This window comes from Crocuta crocuta, unplaced genomic scaffold, assembly GCF_008692635.1.
Source record: "Crocuta crocuta isolate KB4526 unplaced genomic scaffold, BGI_CrCroc_1.0 scaffold179, whole genome shotgun sequence".
Lineage (NCBI taxonomy): Eukaryota > Metazoa > Chordata > Mammalia > Carnivora > Hyaenidae > Crocuta > Crocuta crocuta.
In genome coordinates this window covers 17427331-17449566 of record NW_027551568.1, presented here as the reverse complement: position 1 = coordinate 17449566, position 22236 = coordinate 17427331, and the positions used below count along the sequence as shown (strand labels likewise).

Here is a 22236-nt window from a genome sequence, read left to right as displayed (position 1 = left end):
ATCACAACTTAGTCACTTTAAAAAAGTGTGTGTACTTGTTTTGCGTTTTCCTCAAAGATTATAAGCTCCCTAATAGGTCTTGTATGTTTCTTTTACTGCTGTATCTCCATTGCTCCGGACAGTGTCTGGCTCACCTTGGTCCTCAATAAATAGTCAGTGAGTAAATGGAACTGTGTAGCTATTGGCTTTTATGCCAGGAGTTCTACGAGTGAATAAGGGTATAAATCTAAGTAAGACATTGTGTTGTCTCTGCCCTCAAGATGTTTGCCTTGGAAATAAAATAAGGAAAAGATTGTGATATACTATGTTAGAGGCATTAAGAAGTCCATAAACTATTTTTAATTGGATGAGGTGGCAGTGCTTTAGAGAGTAGAGAGAGACAGTTGTGCTGGATGTATTAGTCCTATTTATATATGAACACATGTGCAAAGACCCATCCAGTGGCCTGGCACATGCAGGGAACTCGGTAGCTGGACAGCTCTAGGGTTTTGGACGTGACAGGGTACTAAAGAGGCAGCTGTGTGTATTTTGTAATAATAGTACTGAGTTAACACACAAGAAGAGGTCTTTATTAATGTTTTTCCAAAGAGTTGAGATCTTTTTGTTCTGGGAATCACGTGATGTCGTTCCCTTCTCTTTGATTAACTTAATTCCCTCTTGTGAAATTGAGTACCACATGTCATTCTTTAGCAATGAGTTGGTAGTTATTTAAGTATATTGTTTTAAGCTAAATGTGTTTTTTTTTTAAGAGAAAGAGTGCAAGCAGGGGAAGGGATAGAGAGAGAGAGACAGAGAGAGAGGGAGCCACAGAACCCGAAGCGGGCTTCAGGCTCCGAGCTCTCAGCACGGAGCCCGACGCGGGGCTTGAACTCACGAACTATGAGATCATGACCTGAGCCAAAGTCAGATGCTTAACCAACTGAGCCGGGCAGGCGCCCCTGAGCTAAATGTTACCAACTGGTTACACCTGAATGTGCTGTTCATACCTGAAAATGTTTCAGTGAGAAAAAATAAAGTGCCTGTTGAGTTTTCATGTGAACATTTAGACTGAAGGCCAATCTTGGTGTCTCACTGTGATTTTGATTATGTAAAACAGCCTGTATTGGTTTTAATGGTCTTTCCCTTCTCTCCTACACACCGGCCAGCTAGGTGACGTGATGGTCGACATTGCAAGTAACATCATGTTGGCTGATGAGCGCGTTCTGTGGCTGGCCCAGAGGGAGGCTAGGGCCTGCAGTAGAATTGTCCAGTGTCTACAGCGCATCGCCACGTACCGATTAGCAAATGGAGCTCATGTTTATTCAACAGTAAGTGTAACATTGTCCTGGAATTGTAAGAAAAGAAATTCATTGAAAGCGCCTTGAACTTGTAAAAGATAGGTTTTTTTCTTTTCTCATGATACAGTTGGTGTTTTCTGTTCCTGCTGATTATCACAGAATTTCCAGTTCTCTAACATGTTAAAAGCTCATTTTGCTTTTGAGTAATCTGTTTTCTCGGTAACTGGAAAATACTTTAATTTGCAGTGTGAGTGGTTATCACCATTTAATCTGAAAGACAAATAAGCACACTATAGGATCACTGTGCAGTCACATGCCCACCACCCCTCCCGGCTAATACTGTGTTCTGGGCCCTGAAGGATGTTTTGAGAGAGCGTCTGATTGTTTGCCCAGGTTCCAGCTTCAAAAGAGAACTGGGGAGCGCCTGGGTGGCTGAGTCGGTTAAGCATCTGACTTTGGCTCCTGTCATGATCTCCCTGCTTGTGAGTTTGAGCCCCGCATCAGGCTCTGTGCTGACAGCTTGGAGCCTGGAGCCTGCTTCGGATTCTGTGCCTCCTTCTCTCTCTGCCCCTCCCCTGCTCACATTCTGTCTCTGTCTTGCTGTCTCTCTCTGTCTCTCTCAAAAATAAATAAACAGTAAAAAAAATATTTTTTTAAATAAAAGAGAGAGAACCGGGAGGCCCTCTAACCTTTGTGAACTATTGACATTTCCAGTCAGTCTCACTCTTGGAATAATGAGTATTTATATTTAATAATCACTCAAATCGTATTAAATTTTATTTGTGCTAAATTGAGCTGTTCTAAATTTCTTGCTGTACTGCTGACTTTTTGTACAAATGTGGTAAATGTGATAAATACTGTGTCATTCCCATATTACTCGTACCCTGATCTCTGGTCCATGGTTCTCATTGCCTAATTTTAAGTGGGTTCATGGAATATTTTCTACTTCCTCCTATGATTTTATACAATTCAAGGTTACTATTTTTTCAAAGGTGGATGGGATCTTTTTGAAGATACTATTTTATTGTTCCTTTTGCCCCATTAGGTTTAGGATTACTTTCTTGAATAATAAATAAAACGGAGGGCTACCGAGCTACTGACTGGACAACATAGTTCAGGGTAATTTCTCTCTCAGACACTGACCTTACTGGAAACTGGCTCGCCATTTTTGATGGCCACATTTGGCCTTCCCTGGTCATTTAGATCTATTTTAAATACTTTGCCTGAGCCTTACTACTCAGCTCAAAGAACTTCTTCCTTTCTCTAAGCTTCATTGGTTCTTTGGAGAACTCAAGGGTACAGTAAAAGTGCATAGTAGGTATTTGCCCTCCATTTATTTTATTTATTTTTTTAATTTTTCATGCTTTTTATTTTTGAGAGAGAGACAGAGCATAAGTGAGGAAAGGGGAGAGAGAGAGAGAGAGAGAAGTAGACACAGAATCCAAAGCAGGCTCCAGGCTTCAGAACCTGACACAGGGCTCAAACTCACAAACTGTGAGATCATGACCTGAGCCGAAGTCAGATACTTAACTAACTGAGCCACCCAGGCATCCCTGTTTTATTTAATTTTTTAATTTTTTTTTAAATGTTTTATTTATTTATTACTGAGAGAAAGAGAGAGTGTGAGCAGGGGAGGGTCAGAGAGAGAGGGAGACACAGAATCTGAAACAGGCTCCAGGCTCTGAGCTGTCAGCACAGAGCCTGACACGGGGCTTGAACTCATGGACCATGAAATCATGACCTGAGCCAAAGTCAGACGCCCAACCAACTGAGCCACCTAGGCGCCCCTATTTTAATTCTTTTTTTAAAAAAGTTTATTTATTTGAGAAACAGCATGAGCAGCGGAGGGACAGAGAAAGAGGAAGAGAGAGAATCCCAAGCAGGCTCTGCACTGTCAGCCCCATGTGGGGCTCCATGCCAGCAACCATGTTCCTCAGTTGGCATCCTTCTAGATTAGGATATCCTTTGGTTTCCAGCTTCCGTTTTTATGTGCCAGTTACCTACACAGTGTCTTTGTTACTTAAGAACCAGAGCTTTGTACCTGTAGCTTATGTACAGTGTTTTGTGTCTGAAAACTCTTTGAAAGTGCTTTTCCCTCACGCTATAAATCTTTCATAACTCCTCTTTGACTTTTGAAGTATTCACCCAATATTGCTCTGGAAGCTTATGTCATCAAAGCTGCTGGCTTCACTGGGATGACATGTACCGTGTTCCAGAAGGTAGCAGCCTCCGACCGGACGGGCCTCTCCGAGTATGGGAGGAGGGATCCAGATGGAAACCTGGATAAGCAACTGAGCTTTAAGTGCAATGTTTCAAATACGTTTTCGAGTCTGGCACTGAAGGTATGTTATATTCTATAAGCATTTAAGACTTTCTGTTGTTAGATTAGAATACTCAAAATGGTTTGCTTTGCAGAATCACCTAAGTAGAAATTCTTTGTGGGGTGAGGTGGGTATTGGTATTGTTTTTGCTGTTGTTTTGAAAGAAATTCAGACCAGGAAGGGACATGGAATGACTTTCATGGGCCTGGACGCTTTTGCCCTTTGGACCCCATTCTCCATACAAAAATATCAAAATTATATTTCATGACTGCAATGGTAAAAAAATGAATGTATTAATACATATTAGAACATTTTCTTTGACCTGAAAGTTCATTTTTATGCTCCCGATTTTAAAGACATGAAAACATTTCTGTAGACCTCCTGAAAGTATTCTGTGCCCCTGGCTCTGTGCCTCTTGGACCTAATGGAAAAGCCAGCCTTGAGACTGGGCATTTCATCAGGCAAGCTGTATATCAAGATTTTTGGCAAAGAAGTGCAAACATGTGATCTGTCTTCAGAAAATGTGTGTTTTATTGCAGCAAGGAAAATGAAAAGCATTTTTACTGACTTTTAAAATTTGGGATTTAGATGTGTTTCACTGAAACTACATTGAAGCAACGAGTGGTAGCACAAGCCCCACACCCTAATGGAACTACTTTTTTTCACTTAGCTTTGTGTGGCCACATGTAGCTGTGTTCTCTGTGGGTTTTAATTATACAGGACTTTCTTTGTTTCTGGCTTGTCCCTAAGTTACGTCGCAAACAATATTCCATTCACTTTAATGGCTGCATAGTAATTGATCAAATAGGTATTAGGTGTCCTGGCACATTGTGGGCATTCAGTAACTATTAAATGAATGAATGAATAAATGAATGAAAGAAAGAAAATTAATGTATTTTGTTACACCTTGCTATTGGTGACCTCCATAAGGAGAGCCAATTTACTGAATTTAGAAGCAGTTCAACTTCCCTGACTTCCCAGGACTATCTCAGCTAGGTCAGAATGTCTAACGATAATATATTTACTTGATATAATATACTCAGAGGAAGATTTGCAAGATTTATCTGTTACATTTGGCTCTGTGAGGGTACTTAATGCACCCAGCAATGCTTCCGCAGACCTCTTCCTTTCCTTGTGTTTTTCATTGGTGGAACATACCACAAAAGGCAGAGAAACAGCATCGCACACAAGCCCGAGAGAGAAAGGCTTGTGTCTTTGAGGACCACTTAAAATTGATGAACCCTTCTATCTTAGATGATCAGAGCTGGTAGAAAGGGATTACAAATGATGAAACCCTCCATTTCATCAATTTCACAAGCTACCCCTCTGGGTAAGGAGAGTTTCTACCTGCCAAAGTCGAAAGCTTTAAATGAACACCCTCAGATTTGTCAATTTCATACTATTCTATCCTTTTAAGATCATCTGTGGCCAGAAACCAAGGACGCATTACACTATTATTCATGCTTCGTTGGTGGACATGATTAAACCGAGTGAAAAAGGAGTATTTCCTTCGTGACACAAAATTAGTTAAAAATTATAATGTCAACAGAGCACAATGCTTTAGCACTTTAATAGAAAACTTACTTCACATTTTTAACTTTATACTAGGGCAATTTTTACTCTTTGCATGTCTTTTTTTAATGCATTGCATACACTCGCTAGATAACATGAGCACCTCCTAATTGGTTATATTATCCTTGAATGGGTGAATATGCTAACATACAAAGTTAAATCTATAAAAAGGAAGTTTTCCATTAACAATAGGAACTTCTTGAATTGCTTTTTTAAATTTTTTTTATTAAAAAAATTTTTTATTGTTTTATTTATTTCTGAGAGAGAGATTGAGAGAGAGAGAGACAGCGTGAGCGGGGGAGCGCCAGAGAGAGAGGGAGACACAGAATCTGAAACAGGCTCCAGGCTCTGAGCTGGCAGTTAGCACAGAGCCTGATGTGGGGGCTTGAACCCGTGAACTGTGAGATCATGACCTGAGCCGAAGTCAGACGTTGAACCAACTGAGCAACCCAGACGCCCCTTGAATTGCTTTTTTTTGTATTTCTTCAATATGTATCCTTCTGTCTTTACTGCCATCATAGCCTGGTTTGGACTTCTAGATTACCTACACCCCTGTGGCTTCCTGTTTAGTCTTTGGGTCACCAGGCTCTTGCTTAAAAATCCTTCCTTCTTTGGGGCTCCTGGGTGACTCAGTAGGTTGCGTGTCCAACTTCAACTCAGGTCATGATCTCACAAGTTTTGAGTTCAAGCCCTGCATCGGGCTGTGTGCTGACAGCTTAGAGCCTGGAGCCTGCTTCGAATTCTGTGTCTCCCTCTCTCTCTGCCCCTCCCCTGCTCGTGCTCTGTTTCTCTCTCTCAAAAATAGAACATTAAAAACAAAATCCATCCTTCTTCTATAATCTATCCTTCTACCTAGATCTGACTTTCAACCAACATGTCCCAATTCAACCATGACAGTAAAGTACTGAAGTACTTTTCCTATTCTCTACCGCAAGCTGCCTTGCCAGTTCCCTGAGCGTCTCCTCAGCCCTTCTGGGAACACCACCCAGTCTGTCCACCCTTTAGTAACAACTTCCAGGGCTGCAGAGCAGAGGGTCTCCAGGAGGCTTCCTGTTTGCAGAGGCTGTTCAGCTTGTTCGTGTCCGTGTCATTTCACATGGTTCATGTTGTTAGCATTATCCCTGGATCTGCCTGATGTGGAAATTGACCCGGCATATCCTCTGATAAATATTCATGTGTCGCTCTGGAGGCTGTCTGTCTGATAACTTCATCCTTTGGCTTTATCTGCGCCCACCCCATATCTCTTCCTGCCTCCTTTCTTCTGTCCACTAACACCAAACCCCTCAGAGTTCCTCTCCCAGCCTCTTAGGCAGTCCCCTGCTAATTCTTCTGCTAGACTTCTCGGCTCCTCCTCTTTCCCCCCTTCCCAGCAATTTGGTTGTTTGTGCGGAAATGTCACCATCAAGAAATCTTCCCTAATGCCATCCTGTCTGTCCTCTCCCACCCTTATCTCCTTCATTTCTCTTCCTTACTTTGTAGCACTCCGTGCATCTCTTTATTATCGTGTGTTACACACAGGAGCCAAATGGATTTCATGCCTCTTACACCGGAGACTGAGGTTTGCTGGAGGGCACAGTGCCTGAGTCACCAGTGAGTGCCAGTGCCTGGCCTCAGTCGGCCGGCCAGGTGGAGACTGAATTAGCTGTCCTCTGACTCTTAAAGCACCATATCGGTTCTTTTTTCTTAACCAAATGCTTTCTTCTCCTGTTGGTGCCATAACAGATTATGTTAGCATCACCCAACGGTATCTGTTTTCAGTAACCCACTGAGAGCTTTTAGAAATTGCTTGTATTTTGAAGTCAGCTGTAATATAGGCTGGAAGAACTGGTTCTTTAAAGTTTCCTCGACTGGAATTTAGAAATCAGTCTTTCTTGACACATCCCAGTGTTTCCCTTTCCCGAGATTCCAACTGAAGTTCTCTAACTTTCCAGACCAGTGGTGTATGTCTTCATGGCCCCTGCCCTCCTTTCTGCCCCCTTTACCGCCCTCTTTCCCATCCTTGACTAGTGAAAGCCTTGCTACTCTGTTTCTAAGACTCCTTCAAATAGTACCTTCCTTCTCTTTCTGAGAATTCATCACTGCCTGTTGGTTCCATAGTGCTTTCTTCATTCTCCAGAGTAATTTGAAGCCAGTAATATGGGCAGCTGAGTTAGAGTGGGAAGCCATGGGATACGGTGCTCTGGTCTCTGCAGCCAGAGATTGCCTTTCNGCGGGGCTCGAACCCACGAACCGCGAGATCATGACCTAAGCGAAAGTCGGATGCTTAACCGACTAAGCCACCCAGGCGCCCCGAGATTGCCTTTCTTAAGAGCTGTGCAAACTTGAGCAAGTACCTTCACCTCTCTGAATGTCAGTTCTTCATTTGTTACATAGGTATCAGGAAATAGTAGCTAACTCAAAGAGTTAGAGGATTAGAGGAGACAAATGTGTAGACATTTACAGTAGTGTCCAGCGCAGAGTAAGGACTTAATAAATGTTAGCTCTTATTTTGTTTTATTCCTATTGCCTCTCCCCTGTTCGCTTATCAATATTTGAGGCAGGGTCCGTGGCTTATTCATTGTTTTATCTCCAGATTCTGCACGGTGCCCTGATACCGAGTAACAAAATATCCAATAAGTACTGTTGAATAAAATTTAACAGCCAAAGCTTAATTAGCAAGGAAAGTCAGTTAGTAAAAACTTCATTCTGAAGACAAATGTAATTCCTGTTAATCTTTAGCAGTGAGATAATCAAAAAGTGGCACGCGGTTAATAACTATAACAAAATTAGGGTGTATCATATCTGTTTAAAATCAAGGGAGTAGATAGTTAAGACAATATGAATCAATTAGTATTTTATTGTTTTAAGTCAGGTGGTACCGCTTTGACTTACTCAAATTTGTGTTAGAAATCTGCAGAATTGAACAAAGTTAGCATTTCAGAAAAATTTAACTTGTTAATTACACAGTGGCAGACATTCAGATTGTTTCATAAAGAAAGGTGTTAAAATCCAGTAGAAGTATTGGAGTGAACACCCATTATACTTAGGTTCTTCTTGGTTTAATGTCATTGTAAATAGGAAAATATACGTGAATTTTGCCAATACAATAGTAAGAGCTCTGCGATAACGTTCATTTTATGTCTGTTCATATTTTGTCAATTTTTAGTATTGAATTTAATACTAACAGTGAATTGTGGAAGTCACAATCTGATGAGGTTCTAGATTATTGCTGGGAAGTCACTAGCTTTAAGGCGTGTTCTGTTGCCCCAGCCTCCAGAGAGCCATTCCCTACCCTGCGGTAGTAAGAGTAATAAAAATACTGCCCGCAGTGATGCGGCCTCTTAGCTTGTCATGGTCATGATCCCATGTGGTCCTTACAACCGTTTGTTAGAAAGATCATTAGCTGCCTGTGACAGATGAGACCCAGAGATATAAACAAAACTGTGCAGAGTTAAGTTGCCACTAAGTGGTGAGGCTGGGACCCATATCCTGGTTTCTTATTTCAGATCCTGTGTGCTTATCCCCAGGGGCAGCATGTGATCTGCAATAATAAAAATTAGACGCCAAAACCATACACAGTATTTCCCAAAGGGGTTTAAGAGAGGTTTTTCTAACTCATTAGCTCTAATTGCCATGTTTATATCTTTCCATTGCTGCAATCTATACATTTTAAAAATGCATAGAGGGTTAAAGGAACTAGAGTCAAGTGGCAGAAGGTAAAATCATGATAAATGTAACAAGTGAGTGTCCCTCAGTGATTTTTTTCATTATTTTACATTTTCATAATAAATGATCACTTCTTTTAAAGACATTAAATACACAAATATCATATTCTTCCCATAAAAATCCAAATGATACAGCTTTTCCAACACCCCTCACCTTCCTCTCTCCATCCCAGGTCACCTGTAATTATTAGTTAGTGGTATTCCTTATTGGACTTTAAAGGATTATTTCCGAAGCTAAAATATGTACAGCCTTGAATATGTAGCTTTCATCTCTCAACGATCTGTTCTTTAAGTTTTTACTATTTGTTGTTGTTTGTATGGTTTTACAAGTTTAAAGTTGGATAGAAAACATTTTCTCACTTTTAGGAATTATAGATGCCATTTCCTTTTTTCCAGCTTTTTTTAGAAAATGTCAGAATGTCTTCTTTTTGAAATTAATTTGGTATAATGCTTTCCCAGAGTCCCCTGTGCTTTGTCTTTGAGTCATTTTGTGTTGACAGCAAAATTATTTTCTTGAAGTTTATGGTTCTCAAGTTTAATAAATGTCCAGTATATAATGCTTTATCAGGATTTTGACCTTTTAACTAATCCATCTGTTGATGTATTTCCCTTTTTTTGCACACCTATTTAAAAATAAATTTATACATGTAATAGAAATTTACTAGATTAGCAAGTGGGTTTATAAGAAACATTGTTTCTCCATCAGGTTATATTTTTAAGTGAGAATAGTGAAAATCTTTTTGTGTATTTAAAAATATTATTTTAATTTTTATTTTTGAGAGAGAGACAGAGTGTGAATGGCGGAGGGGCAAAGAGAGAGGGAGACACAGAATTGGAAGCAGACTCCAGGCTCTGAGCTGTCAGCACAGGGCCCGACGCCGGACTCGAACTCACAACCCGTGAGATCATAACCTGAGCTGAAGTTGGCTGCTTAGCCAACTGAGCCACCCAAGCACCCCTTTTTGTCTATTTTTCTTAGGCAAAATATTTCTACCAAATATCTTCTTGGCATCTTCAATTTAAAATAAATATTCAAACTTCTAATATTCAAACTTTCAAAATACTTTATTCACCAGATATTTGTGTGTTTCCAGTATGTTGCAATACTGTTCTGAGCACAGCAGTTAAAAACTAATTTTAAAGTTAATCACTTGCTTAAATAGAACCTTTTTAAAAATATAATCATACCACACAGACTTTCATTAGTTTTACAATCAATGGGTTACTTTTATCAAATACAAGTGCCAGGAACTATTATTAACATAGAGGGTCCAGAAACATAAGGGAGATTATCTGTGCTCAAAAATCCTGCTACTCTGGTTAAAGGCGCAGTCTGTGAGTTAATTGTGAGAGTACACATATGAGCCCTAGGAGATGTGTGTGCAGAATCCCGCATGAGGCCACAAGAGGGAGCAGCTAACTGGAAAAGCAGTGTAATTAATCATCCAAAAACCCTGTTCTAAAGATGTCTTTCTCCTAGCTGTCAGCCGCTTTTTTACCCTGACCCATCTTTGACATTGCCTGCAGAATGATCTTGCTAGAAATCGGATTCACCTAGTTCAAAAGTTTGCCAGATGAAACAGTAGTAGAGCATTTCAGCAAGGGGTCCCAGCACGTGCAGCACACACAGTGGCATAAAACACGTAGGAAATCTCGATGATTAAAGAATTCAAGGTGGAGATATAGGGTATTTTAGAAGATGAATTTGAGATGTAGATTTTAGCCAAATTATATGATGTCCTTAAGATTGGGGGCATTGGTCCCTAAACGTTGGAGAACCGAGGTGTTCTTTAACAAGGTCAGATGTATTTTTAAAACATTTTTTAATGTTTTATTATTTATTTTTGATAGAGGGACAGTGCATGAGCAGGGGAGGGGCAGAGAGAGAGGGAGATACAGAATCTGAAGCAGGCTCCAGGCTCTGAGCTGTCAGCACAGAGCCCAATGCAGGCCTCCAACTCATGAACCGTGAGATCATGACCTGAGCCAAAGTTGGATGCTTAACCAACTAAGCCACCCAGGCATCCCTGAGATGTATTTCTTTTTTCTCTGAGTTTCTTTTCTCTTTTCTTTTCTTTTCTTTTCTTTCTGTTTTCTCGTTTCATTTCTTTTTTTTTTTTTTTTGGTATCAGTAGTCGATTCTTTTTATTGGTTAGTAGCATACCATTGTATGAATATACCACAGTTTTGTCTTTTCATTCATTCTCATATTAATGGACATCTGGTCTGTTTCCAGGTTTTGGTTATTATGAATAAAGTTACTGTGTACATTTATGTACCAGTCTTTTTGTGGACATATATATTGACATTTGCTTTTGTTTTTTCTTAAATAGTTTATTGTCAAGTTGGTTTCCATATAACACCCAGTGGGGTGAGATGTATTTCCTAAGAGGAAATTCTGTTGCTATCGTGGACATTGGATTGGAGAGAGATTGGTGCTAAGAGGAAAACTTTGAGATAAATTCTTAAAATAGGGAATCTTTTCAGAAGGTTAATTATTTGCCTCCCTAGCATATGGATTTATTTTTTATTGAATGCTGAATAATTTATAATTTAAAAATCTCTATTAAAGAAGTATGTAAAACATACTCAGCAGCAGCCAGCATTGCCACCTTTTCTATTTGTTACTATGTTTTTTTTCTGACACAATGTGTTCTTACTCTCTGGGATACTTCTGCTAAGATAAGAGTTTGCTTGAATCTAAGTTTCTAATAAGTCTGTAGAATTTCTTTGTTGTTGTTGTTGTTGTTTGACAGTTTGAATCCGTCATAAATCACCTTAGAGTTCCATAAATCCAAATTAATTAAACTCAGATTTGCGATATGCTGCATTGGTGCTTATTTCTGTAATTGATCACTGTAAAATTGATAGAAAGAGTGATCACTGAGATATCCCTGATCTGTTTAATGCATTGACTTCAGCAGTATGTGTTATCATGGGAAAATTCACTTTGCACTTTGAAATAATTGCTTATTTACTACTTCAATTCTCTGAATTAGAGTACGTATTCCTCTTTATTTTATGCTTCTTTTCCTCTGTGTTTTTGTGTGGTGTTCAGATATTTCACTTAATTGATAAATTGTTTTAACTATTAAATTTTGTATATATACTAAAATGTATATATTTTTAAGATAAAAACTGTTCAGTATACAAATAGGAAACATGCACAACTGTCTAAAATATGCTTCCTGGGTTCTGCATGCTAATGTGGCAACCTTTCTTCGCTTTTGTTTTTTATGTATATTCAGAATACTATCGTGGAAGCTTCCATTCAGCTTCCTCCTTCCCTTTTCTCACCAAAGCAAAAAAGGGAAGTCAGACCAACCGATGACTCTCTCTATAAGCTTCAACTCCTCGCCTTCCGCAACGGAAAGCTTTTTCCAGCCACCGGGAATTCAACAAATTTGGCTGATGATGGAAAACGGCGTACAGTGGTCACCCCAGTGATCCTCACCAAAATAGGTTCGTTACATAGGCATATGTTACCCTGGAGTTACTGGACAATGTGACTTTAATGATATACCGTCCCTAAAAATGCTTAATTCTGTTCCTTCTCGTTTTAATGAGTCACTCGTGAAAAAAGATACTGCAGAGTACCCATTAGAGTATAAGCTGACATTTCATTGTTTATGAAGTTTGTCTCAGAAATATTGTTATTTCCCATTTTCTCCAGATGGCGTGAATGTAGATACCCACCACATCCCTGTTAATGTGACGCTGCGTCGCATCGCGCATGGAGCAGATGCCGTGGCCGCCCAGTGGGATTTTGATTTGCTGAACGGACAAGGAGGCTGGAAGTCAGATGGGTGCCATATACTCTACTCGGATGAAAATATCACTACCATTCAGTGCAGCTCCCTTAGTAACTATGCAGTTTTAATGGTATGGCAGTTGTTAAACTTTATGCACATAAACACTAAATTTCCTAATTTTTTCCCTACGCGTAGTTAAACTCAAATGAAGATTTTTTTAAAAGAACTTTTAACATAAATTGTTACCTTTAGTTAAGGGGCGATACTTGGTGTAATTCTGAGTTAAAAGGGAAATTAAGTTACCATTAAATGCAGTGTATGGGATTGAATTTGGTTATAGGGATTTTCAGTAAAGTTTATAAGTGAGTCAGTTCAACTAAACTTTGACCTTCTGAAAATTTGGGGACATTTGGGTCTGTGTAGTCTTAACTCTTCACGAGGAAAGAGTGACTCATTTGCCCAGAGATACACAGTGGATAGTGACGGAGTTTCCTTCTTTGTTATTTTGCACCTACTCCCACCACACATCATGATTTTTAGACTCTTGAATTTAAAGTAACAGTGGTAGTTGCCATTTAGCTATTGTAACTGACGGTATTGACACAGTTAAGGTCTTTTCACTTAAAAAAAATTTTTTTAAGGTTTTTATTTATTTTTGAGAGTATAGGAGGAGGGGGCAGTGTGAGCAGGGGAGGAGCAGAGAGAGAGGGAGACACAGAATCCGAAGCAGGCTCCAGGCTCTGAGCTGTCAGCACAGAGCCCGACGTGGGGCTCGAACCCACGAACCGTGAGATGATGACATGAGCTGAAGTCGGACGCTTAACCAATTGAGCCACCCAGGTGTACCAAGGTCTCTTCACTTTTAATGCTAATCAAGCTGCTGTTGTTTTCTGTTATTTACCTCTGTTCATACCTGTCAGTCTCTGGTAGCCAGTTTCTTTAGTCTCAGGGAAACTACAGTGTATAGATGTATATGAACTTATAGGAACAGGTCTTGTATTAGTGACTCACCTAAGTGAATCTGATTCCTGAGCTGGCAATTATGAACTTGTCCATGCTAGTTTATATTGTATATTACAGTATATACATGAGGTACATACACATGCATTTGGAGAACAGTAGAAGGAATTACGTAGGAATCTGAAAGGCATTTCTAGGAAGTCATACAAAGCTAGCCTGGGAGTGGGGAAGCTTATGTTTATGTTCCTGCCCCAGCTATAAATCTGTTATCAAGACAATATTGTCTCAAAGCTGAAAAATCTCGCAACATGATATATCTTAATTTTTGTAAATTCTTCTTTTCTTAAACAAAAGTGCGTTTACCGCTAGAAGTGATCTTAAAGGAAGCTTGAAGTAGGATAGATTTTCCTGAACTTTTTTGGCTTTTTCTTTGCAACTCGGCTAAGCATATACTGACCCAGCATCTGGTCAGACAGGCAGAGGAGTGACTATTATTCAGCTGGGTGTAAGGATGGTCTTTTAGTGACCTCCATTAACGTGTGTATTTAGCTCAGCTGACGGTGGAGTCTATACTAGTCTTGACTCCACCATATTTGTTTAAGTCATTTATCTCTTTCTCATGCTTGGTTCTTGTTAATTTTTAGGCTTCTGACAAACAGAAGATGTTTGATGTTTGTAAGTCTGAGTGTGGTTTCTTTAATTTCACATTTTATTATTTTGTAGTAACCTTTCACATTAAAGCAGGAAGCATTAATTAAAGTATGAGGCATTTTCTTTCATTTTGAAAATGTTTTGTCATTCAGGTTTTGCTTTTAAAACAACATGAAACTGGGACATACTGGAGGAGAAATAGTAAAGATACAGCATTGTCTGAACTTTATATAATAATCATAAAAAGTTGGGTAAAATAAATGAAATAAAACACACAGAAGGCATTTTATAAGCTTCACTGTTAATGACATGATACTGCACGTTTGAAACTTTTATTTTTATTTAATACTAGTTTAAAGCATCTATTTTTAAACTTCCTAACCGTTCTTCTAAACTATTTAAATTGGTATAATCCTTTTCTAGAAAGAATAAGCTATTTTATCATTCATGCTTTTAATCTTTTAAAAAATGTAATACACAGTTCTTATTTAAAGCTAAAATACAGTACTGAGGTATTTTTCTATTTTCAAAGAATATCCTTTCCTTTGCTTTTTAAAATTATAACTCTGCCACCTAGAGGCTGTAAAGGGGAATGTATCTGAAATTATTGACAAAATTATAGTAAAGTTAGTGCATGGGATTTTTAGAGATGCTAATTAAATATAAAGGCAAAGCTAATTAAATTATACCTACTCTTAAATAAATATACGTCTAAGATAAGAGAAATATCTTCTAAATATTGGAAGTCAGCATCTTTTTTCCTTATCTGACACTATTTAGAATAATAGATAAAATCCTATTTTTCTTGAAAGCTGTCTTCATGTATGGCTTAATATGCAAATCTCAGTCCCTATTTTGGCTATTAAAAGCTTTTTCCTGATCTGGTTTTAAAGAATTTTGTATTGGGGTGTCTGGGTGGCTCAGTCGGTTAACCATCCAACTTCGGCTCAGGTCATGATCTCACGGTTCATGGGTTCAAGCCCTGCATCGGGCTCTGTGCTGACAGCTCAGAGCCTAGAGCCTGCTTCAGATTCTGTGTCTCCCTCTCTCTGCCCCTCCCCTGCTCATGCTGTCTCTCTCTCTCAGAAATAAGTAAAACATTAAACAATTTTTAAAAATTTAAAGAATTTTGTATTGAAAACAATGAGACAGAAAGAATGTATTGGTTTGCAAATCTGTAATAGATGCCATAGTTTTGTTTAGTAGATGTTCTGTTGTAATCAGTTGTGTCTACCCTCCATCACAACGGGAGCCACAGAAAAAACTTGGGTAGAAATTGGGTTTGGTTGAATGATATGATCAGAAATAGCAGGATTGAGGCAGGAGGAATCCTAGAAGTTGGGATGAGTAGAAGGCAAGGAGAAAATGAGTAGGGTCAGACTGTGGAGCACTTAATACTTTAATGAAAGATGAAATAACCTGTGTACCTTGGCTCCCTTTTGGCATCGCATTCACACAGAAATATGTGGAACTAGAGAGTTCTCATTTGTTTTTACATCTGTCTAGTGCAGCTTTGAATTTTTGTTTATATAAAACCTGCTGAATGAAAGCAAACCATGGCTTCCTCTATTCTATAACTGAAAGTGAATGTTAACACCGTTTGTTTTTTTATAATTCTTAAATAGGTATTACATTCACAAGGATCAAACATTTTAATTATTTCTGCACATATACATATAGTGAAAATGACCTCCACCCTCTCCCCCATCATAGTCATTCTGCACAAAGTAGGTAACCTGTCACTAATATGTTTCTTGCCTATTGTTGAAGAGATGTTCATGTTTGTTGAAACGAAATGAATAGGTAGTCTTCTTTTCTTCCATTTTACATGCTGCAAACATTGTTTCAAGCCCTGCTTTTTTTCCATGTATCTAATGATGCAGATGATGTCCGTGGAACAATTTATGTTACAATTCTGGTGGCTAGTTTTCAGTAAGTGCTCATGTACTGGGCATTCTTCTGAAGTCATTAACTTATTAACTTATAAGTTATTAACTTATTTCGTCATCATAGCTACCTCATGAGGTCTAGTACTGTTACCATTACCGCCTGGTTGCAGATTGAGAAACTGAGGCATAGTGAGGTTAAGCACCGCCCAACTTGACAAAGTTAGTGTCGGAACTGAGATTTGAATTCAGACTCCAGAAATCTCTGTACTTAATCACGCTACTAAATCTCCTTTCAAAAATTTTTCTGTATCTTCCTCATTCGTTTTCACTGTTGAATATTACTTCTGCCCCTACCATGATTTATTTAGGTATTCCTCTCTTTTGTTTCTAGTAATCTTCTTGCACAATATTATTTCACACATTTAATAGAAAATCTGCAGGATAAATTTTCTAAGGTGGGATTGGTAATCAGTGGGGGACCAGTTTTGTTCAGTGGAGGCTTTGGGCAGAGTGCACAGATAGATCTGAAGTATATGGTTTAATGATATTTTTATGTGAATATGCCCATTTGGCTACCATCAAGATCAGGATTCCTGCTTGAGTGCTCCTTAGCGCTTCTGTGCTTCTTTTTAGTTAACTCTACCATCATCTCAAGAGCTGTCTCCCCATCCCCTTATGTCTATCACCATAGATCAGTTTTACCTGTTTTTCAGCTTCATAAAGTTGGAATTTTACAGCATGTACTCTTTTATATCTGGTACCTTTCCCATCATTACATCTGCAAAATATATCTCTGTTTTTACATATGGCAGCAATGTATTCTCTTTCATTGCTACATACTTCACTGGAGGAAAATGCCAAAACCTGTCTGTCCCACTCTTTATGGGCATTTGAGCTGTTGCTAGGTTCTGGCAATCAAAAAAACCTGCTATTCATGTGCTTGGTTTTTGATGGGCAGAGGCACTCAGGCGCAGAATTACCGGATTGTAGGCTATCTGTATATTTAGCTTTGGTAGCTAATGCCATACAGTTGACCAGAGTGGTTATTTTGGTTTATAGTCTTCCCAGTAATGAGCATTTTCATTGCGCCACATCCTTGCCAGTGGTCAGCAGTATAAGTCTTTAATTTTAGACTTTGGTGGTGATACTGTGATATATCATTGTGGTTTTAATTTGTCATTCTCTGTTGACTAATGGTGCTGAGCACCTCTCTGTTTTCTTATTGTCAGTTTGGGTATCCCATTTTGTGAAGTTCTTGCTCAAATCTTGCCTATTTGTTTTCCTTATCTTAGATTTTTATTTTCTTTCAGTTTTATTGAGATATAATTGACGTGCAACATTGTGTAAAGTGCACAGTGTAATGAATTGGCTTCCATATATTATGATATGATCACCACAGGAAGTTTAATGAACATCTTTTATCTCATATAGATACCAAAAAAAGAAAGAAAGAAAAGTTTGAAGCTCTACTCCCTCAGCAACTTTCAAATATACTCTACAGTAGTGTTAGCTTCTAACTGGACGTTTGTACCTTAACCATCTTCATCCAGTCCTCCTGTCCCCCACAATGCCCTGCCTTCAGGAACCACAAAAATGATCTCTCTTTGTGAGGTTGGTTTTTTTGTTGGTGGAGGTGGTGGTGGTGTTCATTTGTATTGTTTTGTTTTTAAGATTTTACATATAAGTCTCGCCTATTTTTTAATTTGGTTATCTATTTTTTTCTAACTGACTTACAGGAATGCTTGATACAAATTGTGAATAGGAGCTGTTTGTTGGATTTATGTGTTTAAGATGTCTTCTCTGAGGGGCTCCTGAGTGGCTCAGTTGGTTGAGCTTCCAACTCTTGATTTCAGCTCATGTCATGATATCATGGTTCGTGATATCGAGCCCCGTGTCAGGATCTGCACTAATAGCACGGAGCCTGCTTGGAATTCTCTCTCTCTCTCTCTCTCTCTCTCTCTCTCTCTTTCTCTTCCTCTCGCCCCCCTCTGCCTTTCTCCCTCTCCCCCTCTGTCTCTCCCCCTCTCTCTCTGCCCCTCCCTCTCTGCCCCTCCTCTGCTTGCATGTGTGTGCTCTTTCTCTCAAAATAAATAAATAAATAAACTTAAAAAAAAGTATTTTCTCCCAGTCTGCACCTGCCTTAATGAGTTTGGGCTGTTGTAACAGAGTACTGGAGGCTGGGTGGTTTATAAACAACAGGCATTTATTTCTCACAGTTCTGGAGGTGGGAAGTCCAAGATTAAGGTGCCGGCAGATTCAGGTGAGGGCCTGCTTGTTGGTTTCCAGACGTCATCTTTTCCCTGTGTCCTCACGTGGTGGGAAGGGCAGGGGAGCTGTCTGCAGTTCCTTCTGTAAAGGTGCCAATCCCCGTCATACGGCCAGGCTCCTGTCCTGATCGCCTCCCAAAGACCCCACCTCCTAATACCATCACATTGGGAGTTAGGATTTCAACACATGGATTTGGGAGGAGGACAAACATTCAGTCTTTAAAAGTGACTTTTTCCTTTCTCTCTTTTAATGTTGTCTTTTTATGAACAGAGTTTCTTAATTTTTCTAAGGTTTTGCTTTTTATAGTTAGTGCTTTTTATTTCTTCTTTTAAAAAACTCTTCCTGTCTCAAGATTATGAAGATATTCTTTGTTTTCTTTAAGAAGCTTTAATGCATTTTATCTTTTACATATAGGTCCATGATTCCACTGGAATTGACCTTTGTGTATGGTGTGAGGTAGGGGGACCACACTCTTCATGTTCTTCTTTGCTCTGTAGGGGAAAAATTAAAAGCAGTGTAGAGGTCATATCCTTTCTTATTTTTTCATTTTTTATTTTAGATCTACTTCTAAATTTTATTTTTGGTGAGCGTTTTAATAATTCTTTGTAGTCTGACAAGCAGGGGAATACCCTGAGGTATTTTCTTTGAAGTTGATTCCATTGTTGAGATCATGGTGAGTTTACATAATCACAGATTGATAGTTATTCTTTTGTTTTTTTCTTTTTAAAGTTTATTTATTTGAGGGAGACAGAGATAGCACAAGCAGGGGAGGGGCAGACAGAGAGGGAGAGAGAATCCCAAGCAGGCCCCGCCCTGCCAGCACAGAGCCTGACGTGGGGCTCACACTCACGAAACTGAGATCATGACTTGAACTAAAACCAAGAGTCAGACACTTAACTGACTGAGCCACCCAGGTGCCCCTATAATTATTCTTCTTATTGATACAGTGACAATGGATTATTTAAAATGCTGGCGATTTTATATTTAGTAACTAGTCTTGGGCTAGAAGTAACATGCAAAACTCTTCTTCCATTTATTTGGGTCCTTAATCATCATCTTAGTGATTTTTTTTTTTTTTTTTTGGTGGGGGTAGTACACCTTCAGGTGTTTGGCTACTCTCTCCCTGCATTGGCGAAGTTAGCTTCTGTGGAAAACTATACTTTGCACTTTCTTTCTCCATTATTTTCTTAAACTTCGTACCATAAAGAAGTGTGGCCGGTATCACTCTGATGGTCTGTTGTGAACACTTGCAAATGTGGGTTTTACTTTTCTTCTTGCAGGTGCCCCCTGGTGGTCATAATTGGGCAGTGTATTAGTGATCTTTCTGTTATAGTGTCACAAAGCTTATATATATATAACAAAACAATTTTAATTCAGGTTTCTATTTTGTTACTTTAGATATTTAACTTCTCTAGTGTTCTAATCTTCTCAGTTGCCTCAGTAGTCTTGTATTCTCATATTTTAGTGCCATCAAGACAGGAGCTTTTCTTAGCTTATTTTATTTCCTTTATACCTGAGGTCTGTAAACCATGGTGGCCAAGACCAGTCAGCTGCTTTGTTTTAAATGGTTATATATTAAGTGGTTAATAGGTACTTGCATAATAGCCTCAATTTCCCTCTTGGCCCTCAAAGCCTAATGTTAAGTGTTTACTGTCTGGCACTTTACCCCCTTCCCCGGTCAGTCTCTCAGCAGGAGTTCTCTTCCATTTGGGCAGGTCAGTTCGTTGAGACCATCAAAAATGCCCCAGTAGGGCGCCTGGGTGGCTCAGTCGGTTAAGTTGTGAGGTCAGGTCAGGATCTCGCCGTTCGTGAGTCTGAGCCCTATGTCAGGCTCTGTGCTGACAGTGCGGAGTCTGCTTGGGATTCTCTCTCTCTCCCTCTCACTCTGGCCATGACCCCAACTCCTGCTCTGTCTCTGTCTCTGTGTCTCTCTCTCTCTCTCTCTCTCAAGGTAAATAAATATGCTCCAATAGAAGCAGTGTCCTGTGAGACTAAGGACTGTAGCACCCGTGCCTTTCTCTAGACATCACTTGGAATTAGAAGACTTTGCCCTTTATTTCAACCTCTACTTCCTTTCTTATACTGTGTTCTATTACGGTTTTGAAAAATACTGTTTTTTTAATTTTATTTTAAAAATTGTCTATTTATTTATATTGAGGGATGGTAAGGACAGAGAGAAAGACTCCCAACCAGGCTGCAGGCTGTGAGTACAGAGTCCGACGCGGGGCTCGATCTCACAAACTGTGAGATCGTGACCTGAGCCTAAATCAAGAGTGGGACGCTTACCAGAGTGAGCCACCCAGGCTCCACGGTGCTGGCTTTTAAATGTAAATGTTATACGCGGTATACTTTGAGAACTGAATTGGCACTTTGATGTTTCATTAGATATTCTGTAGCCACCATGTTATTACTCTCAACAAGGCCCATGGAAGGTAGTTTCCATGTCCCGCCCCCCTCCCCCCCCACTGCCCTGCTCCAGCCCAGACCTTGCCAGGTGATGGGCAGTGCCTTCACTGTATAGTGGGGTAACCGCTCCAGAATCACGTAGCTAGCAAGTAAGTGGTGACATGTCCTGAACATTTCCTAGAGGAACGTACAATGAGTGGTTCCTGGAAGGGGTCTGGGGACCAAATCCTAACCTATTGAAGGCTTATCTTCAGTTACTAATTGTGCACTGGAACAGTAGCTTCCTATACAAATGAAGAGGAAATGTGTCTGCCTTTACTAGCATCTAACTGGTTCTCGTTACGCCAGTGTGTTTTTGAATTTCCCATCGATACTCTGGACTTGTGGCAAAATGTGAATACACCAAGGCTCTGTACCATCGACTGATCTTGTGGGCATCTCACAAGGGCAGTTGCTCAGACTTTGTGGCGATAGGGCTTTTTCTCTTGTGTTTTCTCTATTTGGTCCTGAATTTATGGCCTGTCCCCTCTCGAGGGCTGGGACTGTGTCCTGCGCTTCCCTGAATACCCACCCGGTGCTTGGCATAGGGCCTGGCCGTGGTGGGTACCCACTTAACATTTGTCAAATAAATAGATGAATTGCAGGGTTGAGACGCATCACAGCGCACTGGAGCACTCAGACTGGAATTCAGCTTCTCGTGTTGTATCTCCCCTTTGCTATTAACTGTGATTTTCGTCAGGCTCCATGGGCCTCTGCTCATCATTTGTTACAGTGAGGGGCTTGTTAAGGTGTTCTGATAGGATCTTTTTCGATCCATAATTGTACTGTCGACTTCCCATTCTTCTGTGGGAGAATTTGCCCCCTTTTCCATCTAACTTTTCTGGATGTGTCCGGCAACTTCGAATTAAAGATGTATTTACCGTGAATTACTTCCCGCCTCCCGTTGCCATTTTGTACCCTCCAGAGTCTGTTTAGAAGGATAATTTAGTGACAGGATCTGGTGACTCTGCAGCTTGGACTTCTCCGATCCTGGTTGTCTGGCCTGGTGGCCATGGCTAGGGTGGGAGGCCCCTTCCCAGCCTGCTTTGGTGCTGTATAAGGAAGGAAGCCTTAAGGTGTCTACTGTTTTCATTTTAGTGGGACCACTGTCTGCCTCGTTCTCATAGACCTAATCCTCACGGAATTTAACCTTTCTGTTCCTCAGTGTTCAAACTAAAAAATGGCGCCAGTGATACACGCACCTCATAGTGTTACTTAGTGTAAAGTGCTGGCACAGTGCCTGGATTGCCATAAATGCTGTATAAGTCATTTGCTGTTATTTATAGAATTGTTTTGTCAGCTCTTTGGTCCCAAAACCATGTTGCCTTTACCATCCTTAGACATTGTTGTGATCTGATTGTGTGTCTCTCTCCCCTGTGACTTGCATTTCTTCAAGG

At 39.8% G+C, this 22236-nt stretch overlaps 1 protein-coding gene across 1 annotated transcript in view; it reads left to right on the top strand.

Moving 5' to 3' along the window:
• ADGRA3 (adhesion G protein-coupled receptor A3) overlaps positions 1-22236 on the top strand; it is a gene marked incomplete at its 5' end in the record, with an annotated part of 126599 nt that overhangs the window by 87915 nt on the left and 16448 nt on the right. Inside the window, 4 exons of the mRNA XM_077750467.1 lie at positions 1146-1307; positions 3416-3619; positions 12123-12336; positions 12548-12756. Coding sequence (XP_077606593.1) covers positions 1146-1307; positions 3416-3619; positions 12123-12336; positions 12548-12756 — 789 coding nt within the window. The remainder of the gene's footprint in view (positions 1-1145; positions 1308-3415; positions 3620-12122; positions 12337-12547; positions 12757-22236) is intronic.